This window comes from Misgurnus anguillicaudatus, chromosome 15, assembly GCF_027580225.2.
Source record: "Misgurnus anguillicaudatus chromosome 15, ASM2758022v2, whole genome shotgun sequence".
In the NCBI taxonomy this organism is placed as follows: Eukaryota; Metazoa; Chordata; class Actinopteri; order Cypriniformes; family Cobitidae; genus Misgurnus; species Misgurnus anguillicaudatus.
The window spans coordinates 10,375,344-10,394,065 of NC_073351.2; the positions used below are offsets into that span (position 1 = coordinate 10,375,344).

The following is an 18,722-nucleotide window of genomic DNA, read 5'->3' on the forward strand; positions in this document are numbered from 1 at the left end:
GGTTTGAGTTAACCTCCTAAGACATGTATTTCTTTTGTTATTTGCACTATAATACTAAATTCTCTGTAGCTGAAACCTGTTTTACACAAATGTGGCCAATAACACTTCATGATGAAAGAAAAAAATTTAGTTATTATATTTTGGGTTCTTTCTAACCCCAAATAGCTTGAAGAAATCTGGAAAAAAGACAAACCAAAGCTCGGGTCTTATGAGCAGAGTTCCCACGTGTCCTTGAAATCCTTGAAAGTTTGTGAATCTGGGGGATAAATTCAAGGCCTTGGGAAGTTTTTGAAAATATACATAGATACAGGTCATTGAAAGTGCTTGAATCTATTTTACGCAACAAGTTTTCTGGAATAAAAAATCTATATTATTCTCTGTGTAGTGTAGGACAATATCATAAAAATTCTAGACGTTTTAAGCACATCTCTGTTCGCTTTAAATGCTTATATCTTCTGTATGCGAATGTTGATTCATACCAAAATGCTTTTTTGCATAGTTGTGTTTGACACATGAAAACGTCTCGGGTTACGTATGTAACTGTTGTTCCCTGAGAAGGGAACGAGACGCTGCGTCTCCCTTACCATACTTCCTGTGTCCCTGTAACGCCGTCTTTGGCAATATTTCAGATAGCGATATACTTCCTGGCTCCCGTGTCACCCTGTCTTTGTCATTAAGCCTCATCATTGGTTGAATTTGATATACACATTCAGACGCACTTACCCCTGGAGGCGTCCCCAAAGTGTCGCCGCAGTGACGCAGCGCGAGTTCCCTCAAAAGGGAACTGTAACAATGTATCTTAAAAGGTAACACGATGTAACCTTGCTCTCATTTGAAATGTGTCCCCACATTTAGTCCATGAATTTGAGGGTATTGGACCTGGAAAGTCCTTGAAAGGTCATTGAATTGGAAGTTAACCAAGGTGTGGAAACCCTGTATGAGGTTAAGGATCATTGAGGGTTTCTTTGATTAAAACATGAATCCAGGACCAACAAAGAATGTTGATCCAGGATCACAGCTTACTTTGTGAAATCATGACGATCCTATAATGATGGGGGCTTGGTCGGGGGGTGGGGCTTAGCTAGGGTACCCCCATAATCTTCGAAAACTGGTGATCGTGGCTCTTTATCGGTGGTCCCAAGAGAGCTTCAAAGATGGCAGTTTTCCTGGTCTTGCAACCAAAAATAGCCTACAATAGTTTTCTGACAGTGTCAGAAGTTCAGGATGATCAACAAACAGTATTTCTTTACCAGTAACGCATGCTGATGACGTTGTGCTAACACAGCCATCACGACCACGATTCAAAAGGTATCATCATCGTACACTCTTCATGCTTGTCGTACCCAAGATTCGCACAGTGTGATATGGGAGTGCAAAAATCCTGCCGTGTATCCCGGGATTAAACGGTGCCCTTTCATTCCAGCAACAGGAGTCATGTGAACGTCCGATGTGCAAGCAGATCTCTTGCATCAACAAATGCTAAAGATATCACAATGTGTTGCTCCACAGTACACTGCTGAAAGATGAACAGCACCACACCCTCATGTTTGCAGGCGGTACTTTATGTAAATGAGTCCCTACACTCCCTATGAAGCATCAGACTCCACCTCAATGTGTTGATGCACTGGCAATCTTTGCTCACCACCCCACCCCGATCTAAACCTACCAGCCTTCCAGGGCTTTCCCCGCTGCTGTGTTATTAGAAGAAGAGGTGCACAGAGAAAAGCAGGCAGGGAAGGATAGGGAGGTGACTTGTGTGCACATTTTGCTGGGAGAGAGAAAGAACAGTTAGATCCTATCATAACCTCTCATCTGAAATACATTAATGATCTGCAGAAGATCCTTCACTTGAAGTGCTTGATCTGGTGCTATTTTTAAGGTACATCCTTGTGTGTAGAAACACCTTCTGGGTTGGAGAAGACAAAGAAAGTAGTGTTAAGGTTCATCAACTCTTCAAGTACTTTTGGATGAATGTTTTAAGGTAAAGGTAAGATCTTTGTGCTATAGTCAAAACTGTGTGATAGCATGGGAAAAACGTACCTAATCTCCTTTTTCTCCAAATGGTAATGTTTACAGGACGATTGCATAACGTGCATCTTTAACTATAAAGTCTGTGGTCGAGTTGTTTAAACCGATGTGAACTGTAGCTTCGATCCAAAGAAGGAAAGAAATGAATTTTACGGTCTCTTTGTGATGAGCAAAAGTCTCCGCTCTTTCCTCTTATTGCCAAAAATGCAGTGTTGCATCGGATCTGCAATAGGTTTGGAAATTAGTTGGAGCTCAAGGCTTACTTTTCCCAAAAAGTTTGCGGTCTGTGTTGCAATTCTGGTGAATGATGCCACAAGGCATTTTCCACCTCCTGCGCAACATGTGAGTGCATCCAAACTATGTTGCACTTCTGTGGAGAAATCTGGCTTCATTTTGTTAATAAAGGTCCGAAAATTGGCACAACTAAGAGTAATGTGTCTTAAAAAACATTTCAGCTGTCCAGTTTCTTTAATTTTGGATGAACTTAATTTGATCCTGAATCAATCCTTTAAATATAGATCTATAAATGGTTAAAATATGTACCACATAGGTATGTATACATTTGGTATCAAATGTGTACTTTTAAGATACTACTCTTAAGTTGCAAAGCTGTAATTTTAAATCACCAGGGAAAGATGTTTTAATATTTTTTTCTGACTGTAGGGAGTGATTTTTGTTTTAATCCAAAACATGATGGAGATTAAAATGGAGATTCATTGGAATTCAACCAAGGCAGCTGAATATGATTTTTGTCTCACAAATCACTGGCGCTTACATCAGCCCTTTCTAAACTGCAATCTTTTGTGTATTTAATTTTCCATTAAGCGCCCCAGTTGGAAAACTGTTTTCAATATAAGGAAACAAGTTATGAATGCGTGTTTGTGGAGTTGGGCGTGTAAGTGTTTCCAAAAGGAGCACCAATTTTTTCCAGACATGCATGGACAATGTACTGTACGCTCCCTGTGGGCTTGAAAAGACTCTTTAATATTCATCATTTGCAGATGCGTTAAAAGATTACATGTACAAGAGGTTTGTTCACCCTAAAACAGTAAAAATATTTTCTCCTTTTCTTTCTTTTCTTCCAGGTAAAGGTAAAAATCACAGTAAAAGTCCACAGATTTGAAGTAAACTACATTTTGATTTATACACCACACCATACCCCGGAGCTAGAAACATTCGGGTGTATTATATAAATACAGCAAGACAGAGAAGAGTCTTCCCAGAGGAGACATAAACAGTGCAAAACACAGCTATAAATCGACTGCCAAGGAAACTCTGACTAGTCACAAGATGTCACGCTGGGGACGTAAGAACGTCAAGAAAGCCCCCGAGGTGATCAGGACGGTGACCGAGGGTCTCAAGTCGCTCTATCGAAAGAAACTTCTGCCCCTGGAGGAATACTACGGCTTCCACGACTTCCACTCACCAAGTCTGGAAGATGCCGACTTCGACAACAAACCCATGGTGCTAGTGGTGGGGCAATACTCTACTGGAAAGACCACCTTCATCAAGTAAGACTAAACATAGATGTAACCCAAGTTCAAAACAGGGGTGACCCTGCCAGGCCAAAGTCCAGGAAATATTAAAGTTATACAGTATTTTCACAAAATGTTCTTTACGTTGTGTAGGGTACATACCCATATATTCATAGGCAGGGTCACCGTTTTTTAAGAGTCAGCTATTAAAATCTCAAAATCTCTGATTTGAATGTAGGGAAGGGGGTGTGTCTATACTGAAGTTACGCCCCGGGGAAGTTTTAAAAGTCCGCTCATGGTTTAGGTATTTGAGAGTTGGTGTTATGGACAAATCATTATTTCCTTGGTATGTGATACCAGGCGGATAAAGTGACCAATGTTTGGCCATTTTGAGACTAACATACCTTTAATAGAAGGACAGCATGGAAATGTTATGTTCCTGTATAGGTCAATGTGTTAAAGGGACACCACTTTTTTACAAATAGGCTCATTTTCCAGCTCCCCTACAGTTAAACTTTTGATTCTTGCCGTTTTGGGATCCGTTCGGCTGATCGCCGGGTCTGGCGGTACCACATTAAGCATAGCTTAGCATAATCCATTGAATCTGATTAGACCATTAGCATCGCGCTAAAAATTAACCAAAGAGTTTCAACATTTTCCTATTTAAAACTTGACTCTTCTGTAGTTACATTGTGTAGTAAGACCGATGGAAATTAAAAGTTGTGGAACTATACTCTCATTCTGGCGTAATAATCAAGGACTTTGCTGCTGTAACATGGCTGCAGCAGGCATAGTGATATTACGCAAAATAGTCCCCTTGGTTACTTTCAATAGCAGAGGTCTATTTTCGGGCGCTGCATAATTTCATTGCATCTGCTGTCGCCATGTTACGGCAGCAAAGTCCTTGATTATTACGCCAGAATGAGAATATAGTTCCTAGCCATATCTGCCTAGAAAATCACAACTTTTAATTTTCCATCAGTCTTAGTACACAATGTAACTATAGAAGAGTCAAGTTTTAAATAAGAAAAATGTTGAAACTATTTGGTGATTTTTAGCATGATGCTAATGGTCTAATCAGATTCAATGGATTATGCTAAGCTATGCTAAAAGTGATACCGCCAGACCCGGAGATCAGCTGAATGGATTCCAAAACGGTAAAAATCAAATGTTTAACTCTAGGGGAGCTTGAAAATGAACACATTTTCAAAAAAAAAGAGGAGTGTCCCTTTAACAGCACAAAAGGCATGGGTTTGATCCCAAGAAAAAACACATACACTGAAAAAAAATATGTAGCATTGATGTCGAATGAACATATAAAAACAAGTTAAACTTATTAAAAATATATATAAGTTATGTCAACTTATTACAAGTCTAAACTTAAAATAGTAGGTTAAATTGACCAAGTTGTTTTAACTTCATGTTGCATTTTTTGTTTAATAGATAATGTTCATTTTCTGATATAAGCATTTTCAAATAAATCGACTTAATTTCAAGTAAATGTTTCAATCAGCCAATTTGAAAACTATTGATCTTGTATTGGTTGGAGACATCTTTCAACCTCTTGATGAATTGTGGTAGTGCTTCATGTGTATAGGACAGCTACAGTATACATAATTTTAAAGGGGTAGTTCACCCAAAAATGAAAATTCTGTCACGCCTGTATTATTTTCTTTGTTCTGATGATATCTTCCTTTGTGTAGGGTGACCATACGTGCCATTCTTCCCGGACGTGTCCTGTCCAGGATTTCGGTGCATCTACCAGAAGTCGGATTTGTTGACCGCATACGCCATTCAGTTAAAAACATAAGACATACAATCGTAGTTTCATTCTTACCTTAAAATGTAACGTTTACTTTTCTGTAATAATAATAATAACCCTCTATGACGTTGGCGGTCAACAAATACGACTTCCGGAAGACGAACCCGAAATCCTGGACAGGACGCGTCCGGGAAGAATGGCACGTATGGTCACCCTACACAAAGGAAGATATTTTAAAGAATCACAAGCCCCATTGACCCCATTGCTTCTGATTGGTTTGGTTACAAACATTCCTCAAAATATCTTCCTTCATGTTCATCAGAACAAATAAATGTATTCAGGTTTGTAACAACATGAGAGTGAGTAAATACATTTTCATTTTTGGGTGAACTATCCCTTTAACATTGGATTCAACCCCCAGTCAGTGTTTTATTTACTGATTGAAAACAGAGCATGGCAGAAAAATAAACAGTTATGAAAAGCATCATGTCAGCACTCTATTCATGACTTCATTCTGTCAACACAGATATTTGCTGGAACAGGAAGTGCCAGGGAGTCGCATAGGGCCAGAGCCCACCACCGACAGCTTCACTGCTATCATGCATGGAGACGTGGAGAATCTCATTCCTGGAAATGCCCTCATTGTGGATCCCAACAAACCCTTTCGCCAGCTCAACCCCTTTGGAAACACCTTCCTTAACAGGTGAATTGATTTGTACGTGTTGCACGGGCCAGCTATGTCGAAATGGGGTCGAGGAGGGTGGGTCGTGTGAGAGAATGTGTCCACTGATCCATCTGCTTATGCTGGGCAGGCTGGGAAGATAACAGAGAAACAGTGTGTTAGTTTTCGCTCTATGGAATTTGAAGAGTCTGTGCCAAATTTCAAAGGGAGGAGGGACTTTTCTTGTTTATGGAAAGCTTGTGGAGGGGAGAGATATCACAAGAGAAGTTATTCAGCAAGGAAAGCTGCAATGTGTAATGACTTGATGGTCAAAGTGCACCAAAGGTTAAAAACATTTACTCGTTTTTTTTGACTTGTAAAGGTTGACTTTATGCATCTTGTGATCTAGATTTGTACACTCTGAAAAAAGATGGGTAAAATATGAACAAACCCAGTGGTATAGTGTAGTACACTTCTTTATTAGATGGCATGGGGTATACCCACCTCTAAATTCTAATCATTGATTAATAATATTAATTTCATAATGACCCTTATGCTGAAAAGTCAAGCAGACAATTTTAAGTGACAACACAGTGGCCCATTTTGAAGTGAACTAAATATGCAACACTAGTCTTACATATCACTGTTTATAACACAGGGCATTCAACCTTAGTTGGGCTGCTTAAAAATGGGATCATAATTTAAGAATATACCCACTTCTTCAGGCATCACTACACCACTGGACAAACTCAACTGTTGGGTTAAATTTATCTAGTAAATGTGTGTACAGTATGGTGGTGATAGACTGTTGAACTGTAGTAGCCAATATATTAGCCGATATTTGGATTGTTTGGTTAAATTAACCGATATATTGCAGTTGACGATATTTGGACTGTTGTGTTGAATTAACATGGTAAATGAGTGTATGGTGGCGATAGACCGATATATTGCATTGACCGATATTTAGACTGTTGGGTTAAATTAACCTAGTAAATGAGGCGCTAGACCGATATATTGTAGTGGACGGTATTGGTACTGTTGTGTTAAATTAACCTGGTAAATGAGTGTATGGTGGCGGTAGACCGATATATTGCAGTGGGCGGTATTTTGAACTGTTATGTTAAATTGATCTAGTAATTGGGTGTATGGAGGTGATAGACTGATATATTGTAGTGTGCGATATTTGCGATGCTGATTTAAATTAACCTAGTAAATGGTTGTATGGTGGAGATTGAACGCTATATTGCAGTGGGCGGTATTTTGCGCAGCTGGGTTAAATTAACCTAGTAAATGAGTGTATGGTGGTGATATATCGATATTTTGCAGTGACAAAATTAGTACTGTTTTGTTAAATTAACCTAGTAACATAGGGTATTGTGGCAAAAGACAGATATATTGCAATGGACAATATTTTGGACTGTTGGGTTAAATTAACCTAGTAAATGAGTGTATGGTGGCGATAGACTGATATATATTGTAGTGGACGGTATTGGGACTGCTGTGTTAAATTAACCTAGTAAATGAGTGTATGGTGGCGATAGACCGATATGTTGTAGTGTGCGATATTTGCACAGTTGATTTAAATTGACCTAGTGGTGGCGATATACCGATATTTTGCAGTGACAATATTTGTACTGTTTTGTTAAATTAACCTAGTAACTGAATGTATTGTGGCAAAAGACAGATATATTGCAATGGACAATATTTTTGACTGTTGGGTTAAATTAACCTGGTAAATGAGTGTATGGTGGTGATAGACCGATATATTGTAGTGGGCGATATTTGCACAATTGATTTAAATTAACCTAGCAAATAGGTGTATGGTGGAGATAGACTGCTATATTGCAGTGGGCGATATTTGTGCGGTTGGGTTAAATTAACCTAGTAAATGAGTGTATTTGGCGATAGACCGATATATTGCATTGGGCGCTATTTGGACTGTTGTGGTAAATTAACCTAGTAAATGAGTGTATTGTTGCGATGTGACGATATATTGCTGTGGTCGATATTTGGGCTGTTGGGTTAAATTAATTTAGTAAATGAGTGTGTGTGGTGGCAATAGACCAATATATTGCAGTGGGTAATATTTGGACTGTTGGGTTAAATTAACCTAGTAAATGAGGCGAAAGACCGATATATTGCATTGGGCGATATTTGGACTGTTGGGTTAAATTAACCTAGTTTAATGAGGCGATAGACCAATATATTGCAGTGGGTGATATTTGGACTGTTGGGTTAAATTAACCTAGTAAATGGGTGTATGGTGGAGAGTGGACGATATATTGCTGTGGGCGATATTTGCTCGGTTGGGTTAAATTAACCTGGTAAATGAGTGTATTTGGCGATAGACCGATATATTGCATTGGGCGATATTTGGACTGTTGTGGTAAATTAACCTAGTAAATGAGTTTATTGTGGCGAGAGACCGATATATTGCAGTGGGCAATATTTAGACTGTTGGGTTAAATTAATTTAGTAAATGAGTGTGTGGTGGCAATAGACCAATATATTGCAGTGGGTGATATTTAGACTGTTGGGTTAAATTAACCTAGTAAATGAGGCGATAGACCGATATATTGCATTGGGCAATATTTGGACTGTTGGGTTAAATTAACCTAGTTAAATGAGGCTATAGACCAATATATTGCATTGGGCGATATTTGGACTGTTGGGTTAAATTAACCTAGTTAAATGAGGCTATAGACCAATATATTGCATTGGGCGATATTTGGACTGTTGGGTTAAATTAACCTAGTAAATGAGTGTATGGTGGAGATATACAATATATTGCATAATATTTTATTATCGGCATTCAACGATTGCCCACCAAAAAACACTCAGACCTAAAGTCAGACAAGTCTGGCTAGTCAATTAAATGACCAATCATTATTCACATAATGAAGGAGTGCAGTAATGTTTCACTCAAACGACACTGTGAGGTGTCATATCTGCAGTACATATGTCTACAAACATTTTTCAAGCTCTTTAAAAGGAGTGGATTTATAAATATTATCCATAAAATATGTTTGTCTCTGATGTACTGTAATAACATTTGTTATATCAACCTCATTTCAACTAATCGGCCACATTGCTCAATATCCATATCCACATTAGTCATTAAAAAACCCAGATTGGTCGACCACTAGTGTGTACTGTTCTGATTGTCTTTTAAGTGAGTTGCTAGGGTGTTTTGGGTGGTAATGTTGCAGATAGTTATGTTTTCGGATAGTTGCAGATATTTTAACACTTAAAGTAAAAGTTTGTTATACCAATTTCAAGGCCACTAATCTAGGTAAGGAGATAATGGGCTTAAAAATGCTGTAAAGCAGAAGCTATAGTGACAGGCAACTATGCTGAAGTTCAAGTCCAGTTCATCTGACCAGCTTCAGTTTTCTTAACCTTGCCAGGAAAGTTTCAACATTATCAGGTCGAAGGTGCACATCGGCACCAGAGAGGGAGCTGTTCGGAATGCCGTTTTTCCACAGATTCGGTTGTCCTCTGGTCTCTTAGGGTGTATTTGTGAACATGTTTTGAGAACGTCTTTTCTCTTGTTTCCTGGCCAGGAAAACAGTTCACGTTAAACTCATTTAGCACAGGAAGAGACTGTGTTGTTCTATAGCTCGGATCATTAGCAGCAGGTATTGTTTGCTTTTGGCAGCGTTCCTTATTTTCCTTCAGGAAGCTCTGTGTGTTTCAAGCACTGCTTCCACACAATGGAGCGACCAGGGAGGAGTGACGCTCGAAGCCTGCTTGTTAGATCACATACAGCTGTTATAAGGGTAATGAAAAATTCTTTCGGCTATTCTCCAGGGGAAAGTTGTTTTAACTCGAGGGCTCTTGGATGTTTGATCATTGTAGCCTTTTATGGTATTACACAGCAGCCATTTTGGGCATAAGAAAACCAGTGGCCCCAAAACTGATGTTGTCCACTTAAAAAAATAATTTCACTGAATTAAATATACTGAAAACATACATGAAATATAAACATATATTAAAGGTGCCATGTGTAACTATTAGGAGGATCTTTTGACAGAAATGCAATATAACATACATAACTATATTATCAGTGGTGTATAAAGACCTTACATAATGAACTGTATTGTTTTTATTACCTTTTTATCTAAATACACCGCGGGACCCCTTACATGGAAGGCGGGTCCCCTTAATGTTTCTACAGTAGCCCTTAAGTGGACAAACTGCTCTATTTCGTCACTACATTGTCTCAGACAATGTTATGTTTGTCCTGTGGCAGCTAAGTGTTTCGAACGGAAGTGGACTGAGCCATACATATGGCAGATATATATATATATTTAAATATATTTCAAAATATACAAAAATGGCAAAAAATTATAAAAATAATTTGGCCATATTATAAAATTTAATAAATTTAAAAAAATTAATATATATATATATATATATATATATATATATATATATATATATATATATATATATATATATATATATATATATGAATAAATATATTATTTTAGCTGCCACAGGACAAACATAACATTGTCTGAGACAATGTATATATATATATATATATATATATATATATATATATATATATATATATATATATATATATATATATATATATAGCTTACTACTATGTTATGTTATGAAAAATGTGTTTTTATGTTTACAAAAGAATAAAATTAAATATTTTCAACTTCAAATAAGCTTGCATATATTTAAAATATATTTTGGCAAAGAATACTTTTTTGCCATATGGGATGTAAAATTTGAAATGTATTTGCTTGCTCTTATATTTTTAAAATATATGTTGATATATGAAACGAAAATATATTTCCGAATTCAAAAATATATTCATTTGAGCATTATTTTCTACAAAATATATTTATTTAAAGGGTACCATCCCAGTGACAGCGATTGTATCTTTATTTCTGAAAGTGCAGCATAAAACAACTGGCAAATCACAGATGAAACGTGCAATGTTGTCAGTCGCTGAACGCAAAACATCATCTCTTTAAACTTGATTGTGCGTCTCTGTCAGGTTCCAGTGTGCTCAGCTGCCCAATCAGGTGCTGGAGAGCATCAGCATCATCGACACACCAGGCATCCTGTCTGGAGCCAAACAGAGAGTGAGCAGAGGTGAGAAATAATGAGAGGTTTGGTGGGTTGATCGTTGCTATGAATTAGATTAGATTATGACCTAAAAGTCAACCTTAAATTAATTTAAAGATGACACATTAGTATGGGGAACACACATTGATTATTATGACCTAAGCCTCAATAAGCTCCCAATTTACTTATTATTAATAGCTAATAAGGTAGTTGTTGTAACAATTGGGTTGTATTAGGGATGTCGAATATGGTCATGCAGAAAAATGTGCTTTGTACATAATAATATGCAAGCTAAGCAACTTGTTAAAAGTGAGAATTGGTCCCTATACTAAAGTGTAACCAATTTGAACGAATGAAACTCATTTCATTGTAGTTTATTGTTGACTCAATGATGAAATGTATTGCTTCAGTGTGTCTCTGTGAGTGGTGTTTGCCTGGAATAACCACAGCAACATCAGTACATCACTACACTGTTAGTCAGAGTAAAGGAGTATGATTATAATAAAGATAAAAAAAATATGTGTCACTATTAGAATACAAGCCAACAAAACCTAGTAAAGTTGTAAACACATTATCAAAACCTAGAGACAATATATGTGATGTGACCCTCGACCACAAAACCAGTTATAATTGGCATAGGTATATTAATAGGCAAGAATATATTGTATACATAGGTTTTGATGCCAAAAATCATAAGGATATAAAGTAAAGATCATGTTCATGAAGATATTTTGTAGATTTCCTACAGTAAATATATAAAAAATGCATTTATCATTAGTGTCATTAGTGTGGCTAAGGACTTCATTTGGACAAATGCGATTTTCTCAATATTTAGTTTTTTGCACCCTCAGATGCTAGATTTTCAAATTGTTGTATCTCACCAAATCCTATCCTAAGAGACCATACATCAATGGAAAGCTTTTTCATTCAGCGTACAGATCTCAGTTTCAAAACTTTGACCTTTATGACTGGTTTTGTGATCCAGGAATGCATGTTTTGCAATTCCAAAAAATGCTGGGTTATTTTTAACACAGTGTTGGGTAAAAATGGACGAGCCCAGACGGCTGGGTTTTAATTTAACCCATGCTGTGTTGTTTTAACCCAAAATGCTGGGTTGTTTTAACCTATCGTTAGGTCAAATATAAACTTTTTGGGGTTAATTTCAACCCAGCACTGTTTACAGTGTAAGCATACTTTTTTTCATTACAGATAATTAGATTAATTAACAGTCCAAATGTACTTAATATAAATAATTCTGTAAGAATCATCAGGAAGTCACAGAAACCTAACAAGAATACTAAGTGATACTATTATAAATTATAGTCCACTACTGTTCTGAGACCTATTTCAGGGTAAATAAAGTATGTATAATATCTAGGCTCTCCCACAGAGGACATTGTTGAGTAATCCCAGTTTATCTCAATGGTCCCAGGCCTGTATTTCTTCACATATTTTCCTCTCTAAAGGGAATTAAACATATTTTGTGTGTGATGCATGATGAGACTGAGCGAGTGAGCTATTAAGGTGTGAAAGGGAGAGGAAAGGAAGGAATGTGAAGCCGTGATATTTATTGTACAGGAATCTTTAAACAGAATGCAATCCAAGTTTAGCACTTTAGTTAAAAATATGATTATATTAGCAAACAGTCTCCACGTTTATATTTACAAAGTGCGTCAGTAGGTTTCTCTCGATTCAAATCCTTTTAAAGTTGCAGTGTGTACATTTTAGCGGCATCAAGTGGTGAGGTTGCGAATTGCAACCAACGGCTCAGTCCACTGCTCACCCCTTGCTTTCAAAACGCTAGAAGCTACGGTAGCCACCACACTCAAAAAAAAATTTCATTGGATTAACTCAATAAAATTGTGGACAGGATTTCCATCCAATATGAATGTGTACCCCTAACTCATAAAAAACTGCTTTACACAATAAAAATATATTGAGTTAGTCCAACTCAATTTAAAGTAAATGGCAATACTCAATTAGTTGCCTCAACTCAATTTAGTGTAGTCTGAATAACTCGATTTAGCGTAGTTTGAATAACTTAATGTAGTGTAGTCTGAATTAATAAATTCTGTAATTTTATATAAACCGTTTGGATGAGCATGTGAGAAGAAACTGATCTCCAAACAGGCATTAACACAGTTAATGCTCATTGAGAGAAACACGTCACATCCACAACCTAACCACAAGCGCCACTCTTCTGCATGATGGTAACCAAACAATTTGAAAAAAATATAACACAAACACTTCTAAATCAATAAACGGAGATTAAACGCTATTAAGTCTTTCTCTTTACCTAAAAATGCATAAAATAACACTCAATTAAAAAAATTACTCTCCAAAAGCAGTTGCATGCAAAGCATGCTGGGAAATTCTCTTTCCAGAACCCAAACTCAAACTAATTGTGTTAACGCCATTAAAAAGAAATCAATAAATTATAGTACATATTAATTTTGTGTTAGACTAATTAAATGTAAATACTTATTGCTCTTAATGAGGTATTTTTAATTCATTGAACACAATTTTAATGTGTCATTTCTAAGAAGGGCTTGAATCATTTTTTTGAGTGCACGGGACAAATATGTCATTGTCAGAGACAATTTAGTAAAAAAAGTTTGTCCGTTAAGGGCTTTTGTAGAAACATGGCGGCACAAAATGGCCACTTCCACATAAGGGGATCCTCAGTGTGTGTAGATAAAAACGTCTCATTCTCAGGTAATAAAAACATAAGGGTTCATTATAAAAAGGTCTTTATACAACCCTGATAATATAGTTTTGTATATTATTTTGCATTTCTGTCAAGAGATCCTTCTAAAAATTACACACTGCACCTTTAAATAAATCAAATTTTACTAATAATGTATAATTGACAGGTCCATCATGAGCAGTGTTAGCTGTGCCTTGCAGCTCCATGTTAAAATGTTATGGGACGCTGGTTACTCAGTGGCGTCAAAATTATCTTTCTAGTTTCTAGTTAATTCATTTATGATGAATCCAATAGCAAATTTATGACATCTAGAGTCAATGTGTGCATTTATAAATGGCTCTGGATTAAATCATCTGCTAAGTGAATGAATGTCCATTTAAATAAAATATGTGGTCCTGTGTGTGAAATCTCATAATCTAGATTAGGAGCATCAAAATTTGATTTAACATATTTTTGATATGGTCTTACTCAGTCAATATCTATATATCAAGGTTATACATTACTGTAGGATGATTTTATGTAGAAAACTATGAAAATTACTTACATATATGTTTATTAAATATGATTGTCTTCTACCCTCTTCTTTATTTCAGGTTATGACTTCCCAGCTGTTCTCCACTGGTTTGCCGAGCGTGTGGATCGGATCATCCTTCTGTTCGATGCTCATAAGCTGGAGATCTCGGATGAATTCTCAGAGGCCATCGGTGCCCTTAAAGGCAACGAAGACAAACTGCGTGTCGTGCTGAACAAAGCCGATATGGTTGACACCCAGCAGCTCATGCGAGTGTATGGAGCTTTGATGTGGTCTCTCGGGAAGGTTTTTGGCACTCCTGAGGTTCTGAGAGTCTACATCGGGTCCTTCTGGTCCGAGCCTCTCGTTGTTACCGATAACCGCAAGCTATTCGAGCTGGAAGAGGAAGATCTGTTCGCCGATATCCAGAATCTGCCCCGACACTCAGCCCTGCGCAAACTTAATGACCTGGTGAAGCGGGCTCGACTTGTTCGGGTATGTTTTCGAAATAAGCTATGAATGAGTTTTCTTAAACCTATATACATTTTGTTACATTGGTGCATTTTATTCATATACGTAGGTGCATGCCCACATCATCAGTTACTTGAAGCAGGAGATGCCGTCTGTCTTTAGGAAGGACAACAAAAAGAAAAACCTGATCTACCAGCTCCCAGTTATCTTCTCCAAAATCCAGTTACAGCATCATATTTCCCCCGGAGACTTCCCTGACTGTGCTAAGATGCAGGTTTGTAAAGGTTTGCTTTAGGTGTGACAAACTTAACCATTATGAATGACCACTCACTCTTTTCTCACTTATCGTGCAGGAACAACTTATGGGACACGACTTCACCAAGTTTAAATCCCTGAAGCCCAACCTGATGGCTGTGTTGGATGATCTTCTGTCTAGTGACATTGCCAAACTGATGCCCCTTCTCAGGCAAGAAGAACTAGAGGCCGGGGACCAACTCGGAGTGCAAGGTGGGGCCTTCTTGGGCACCCGTGCTGGACCGTTCGTGGAAGGTGACCCCTTTGCCGAAAACGCGGATGAAAATGGCGAGGGAGGTGAGGAAGATGACGAATGGGTCGTGACAAAGGACAAACCTAAGTATGATGAGATCTTCTACAACCTGGCACCAAACGAAGGAAAACTTAGCGGCACCAAAGCCAAAGATTGGATGGTGAGCACACGGCTGCCCAACTCTGTTCTGGGTCGCATTTGGAAGCTCTCGGATGTGGACCGCGATGGCATGTTGGATGAAGAGGAGTTTGCATTGGCCAGCCACCTGATCGAAGTGAAACTGGATGGTCACGGGCTGCCCCCTGAGCTGCCTGCCCGTCTCGTACCACCATCCAAGCGCCGACAAAAAGGCTCTGATGCTTAGACAATGTACAAAGCTCACACGGCTTCCATACTGATATCTATACTTCTCCAGCTTTACATTGCTTCACTGTATTTTAATGCCGTTGTTAAACACATTATTAGTGTCTTACTCTGTATTCTCACTGTAATAAAAAATGCCAAAGATTCCCAGCTGGAAGCCAAAGAACATTGAGATAACCAAAGACTGCTGTCATTCGTAAAGAATGTAGCAACTGTCGGCCATTTTGATTTCCGATAGTAAAATCAGAGGTCCGTGTGACGTCTGATACAAATGCTACACATATGACTCACATCATAGTTCAAACTATTATGGCTTCTGAACTGTGAAACTGCAAGCAAACTTTTGTAGATTATTGTCATTCATTTCAGTGTAGAAACCTGTATTCATAGCTTTACACACATTTCTAGCAGCTTTTATTTTTTTTGCCGGCTAAATATCAAATGTGAAGTCTGAGCTTTCGACGGTTGACCAAAAGATGTAACTTTTTTGGGGTAAATCTGTTTTCTAGCATGTTGCTTTAGTCCTGGCCCTATAAATGGAAAAGCAAATATATTCATATATTTTTTGTCGTTTTTTCTCTTTATTTTGTATTGAATGAACTCCATGCATATGAATGAATGTCACAAGATATAAATATATATGAAATGAAAGTCATAAAGAAAACAAAATGTGGAAATTCTTACTACTGTAATCCATTTCACTGCTTCAGTTAACCGCAATGTTATCACAGTAAATACACTGAGCTGAATAAAGACCCGTTGACTTGTTTGTGTTGCTTCGAACCAGATTTTTTACAAATTATGCATTGAGAAATATCCATTAATAATACTCTGAAATAATACTGATGTCTTAAATTGTGTAGAAAAAATAAAACAATGCAAATCTATAGCCTCTACTGAGCAGTGGCGGCTGGTGCCTTTTGTTCTGAGGGGCGCGAATTCAAAATATGTGTTTGGTGTATCATGTGAACCTATGTGCATCATGCGTCATGTCAAAATATGTGTTCGGTGCGTCATGTAAACATATGTGCATCATGTGTCATATCAAAATATGTGTTTGGTGCGTCATGTCAAAATATGTGTTCGGTGCGTCATGTAAACCTATGTGCATCATGCATCATGTCAAGGTTATTTTCAACTGAATGTTAATGCAGAAACCCAGACACTGGTTTAAATTAACCCAGAAATTGTTTAAATTTGACCCCAAAATGGGTTAAAACAACCCAGCATAGATTATGATTTGGGTTTGTTCCTTTTTGATCCAACGCTGGGTTAAAAATAATAACACTTTCTGTAAAAAGTAAACGTTTATGTCTTGGGAAAACTTTTACTTCACTATATTCTAAAACAGACTCATACTGTTTATTCCTTTATATTAAATATTAAAATTTATTTAATACCCAATTACATGAAAATGTTATACTTTCATACTTTTACTAAAAGTAAATGTACTTTTTACTTAAAGTAATAAAGTATTAGATGTTTAATAGATATTAAATGTTAAACAAAAACTTGTATTTATGAAATGTAGTGGAGTGATATAATGCTTGGAAATGTATTCCAAAGAAAATTATTTGCTGCCTTAGATTTTTTTGGTTGAATCAACTCAGATTTACAAGTCTTTTAAACTTACTAATAGAGATGAGTTATTTTAACTACAGATGAGTTGTATCTTATAAATATAGTTGAAAAAAGTCAACTTCATTTTATAAGTTGTAGCAACTTATCTCTTGTCAAGATAAATAATAGTAAGTTGACATGACTTGTAAATCTGAGTTGATTCAACAAAAAATGTATGGCAGCAAAGATTTTTTTGCGTGTACACTGTAAAAAAACTTTGCTTAAAATTTTTTGTTAAATCAACTCAGATTTACAAATTATGTCAACAGAGATGAGTTTTCATAACTTATAAAATATAGTTGAGAAAAGTCAACTTAATTTTATAAGTTATAACAAATCACCTGTAGTAATAACAACTCATCTCTAGTCAAGATAAATAATAGTAAGTTGAAATGACCTGTAAATCTGAGTTGATTCAACAAAAAATTTTAAGGCAGCAGAAAAAAATTGTGATTATGTTTCACATTAAACAAACTAAATCACACAAATTATAAGAAATTATCATTTAAATTTTGGTTACAGGGTTACCAAAATATTGCATTAAAAAAATGAAATATTGCATGTAAAATAAAATAAAAATAAAACAACTTCACTGTAAAAAATACTTTGCTGCCTTAAAATTTTTTGTTAAATCAATTCGGATTTACAAGTCATTTCAACTTATATTATTTATCTTGACTAGAGATGAGTTGTTAACTACAGGTGAGTTGTTATAACTTATAAAATTAAGTTGACTTTTCTCAACTATATTTTATAAGTTGTGTCAACTCATCTCTGTTTGATTTAACAAAAAAATGTATTTTTACTTTTTAAAAATAAAAGTATTTTTTAAAGTGTTGATAACAAATTAGTTAAACTTTCTTCTTTAAAGAAACGTCATTTTCTAAAGGATCTCTTTCTTTCACTCATATTTTGTTAAATAAAATGTCTCTTTTATTGATTTCTGCTGTATGGTAACTTTTAAACATGTTGTTCTCACTCTTCTTGTTTGGCTTATTTCATGTGAAGCACTTTGGTCAGTTTGGCTATTGTAAATGTGCTATACAAATAAAATTAAACTAAAATGGTAACACTTTACAATAAGGTTGTATCGGTTAACATTATATGTATTAGCTAACCCAAACTTACAATGAACAATACTTCCACAGCATTTAATAAGTACATGTTCATTTCAGCATTTACTAATACATTTATAAAAGTTGTAGAATGAGTTAATGCACAGTGAACTAACATGAACAACTGTATTGACATAAACTATATTATTCTTAGTTCATGTTAGCTAATGCATTTACTAACGTTAACAAATACAACATTATTGTAAAGTAAACAAAGACTTTGAAAAGTTTTAATCCCCAAAGGTTTTTACAATGTTTTTAAAATGCAGACACATGAAAAGAAAAGCACACAATCGGGCATTTAAAGCTGCACACATATGCTGTACAGTTGCTCAGTTACAGGCCAGATAAACAGTGAGTCACACAACTCC

The 18,722-nt window shown here is 36.4% G+C and overlaps 1 protein-coding gene across 1 annotated transcript; it reads left to right on the top strand.

Moving 5' to 3' along the window:
* The first annotated feature begins 1,640 nt into the window (after positions 1-1,640).
* On the top strand, positions 1,641-16,385 carry ehd2b (EH-domain containing 2b). The gene is made up of 7 exons (XM_055175060.2): positions 1,641-1,981; positions 3,114-3,539; positions 5,792-5,968; positions 10,947-11,044; positions 14,318-14,730; positions 14,816-14,980; positions 15,060-16,385. The coding sequence occupies exons 2-7, from the start codon at positions 3,319-3,321 to the stop codon at positions 15,615-15,617; spliced, it is 1,632 nt and encodes a 543-aa protein (XP_055031035.1). The 5' UTR covers positions 1,641-1,981; positions 3,114-3,318; the 3' UTR covers positions 15,618-16,385.
* Positions 16,386-18,722: the final 2,337 nt, after the last annotated feature.

Coding starts and splice junctions, on each gene's coding strand:
- ehd2b (XM_055175060.2), top strand. CDS start 3,319: ATGTCACGCTGGGGACGTAAGAACGTCAAGAAAGCCCCCGAGGTGATC. Junction 14,731..14,815: donor AGCGGGCTCGACTTGTTCGG/GTATGTTTTCGA, acceptor TCATATACGTAG/GTGCATGCCCACATCATCAG. Junction 14,981..15,059: donor CTGACTGTGCTAAGATGCAG/GTTTGTAAAGGT, acceptor CTTATCGTGCAG/GAACAACTTATGGGACACGA.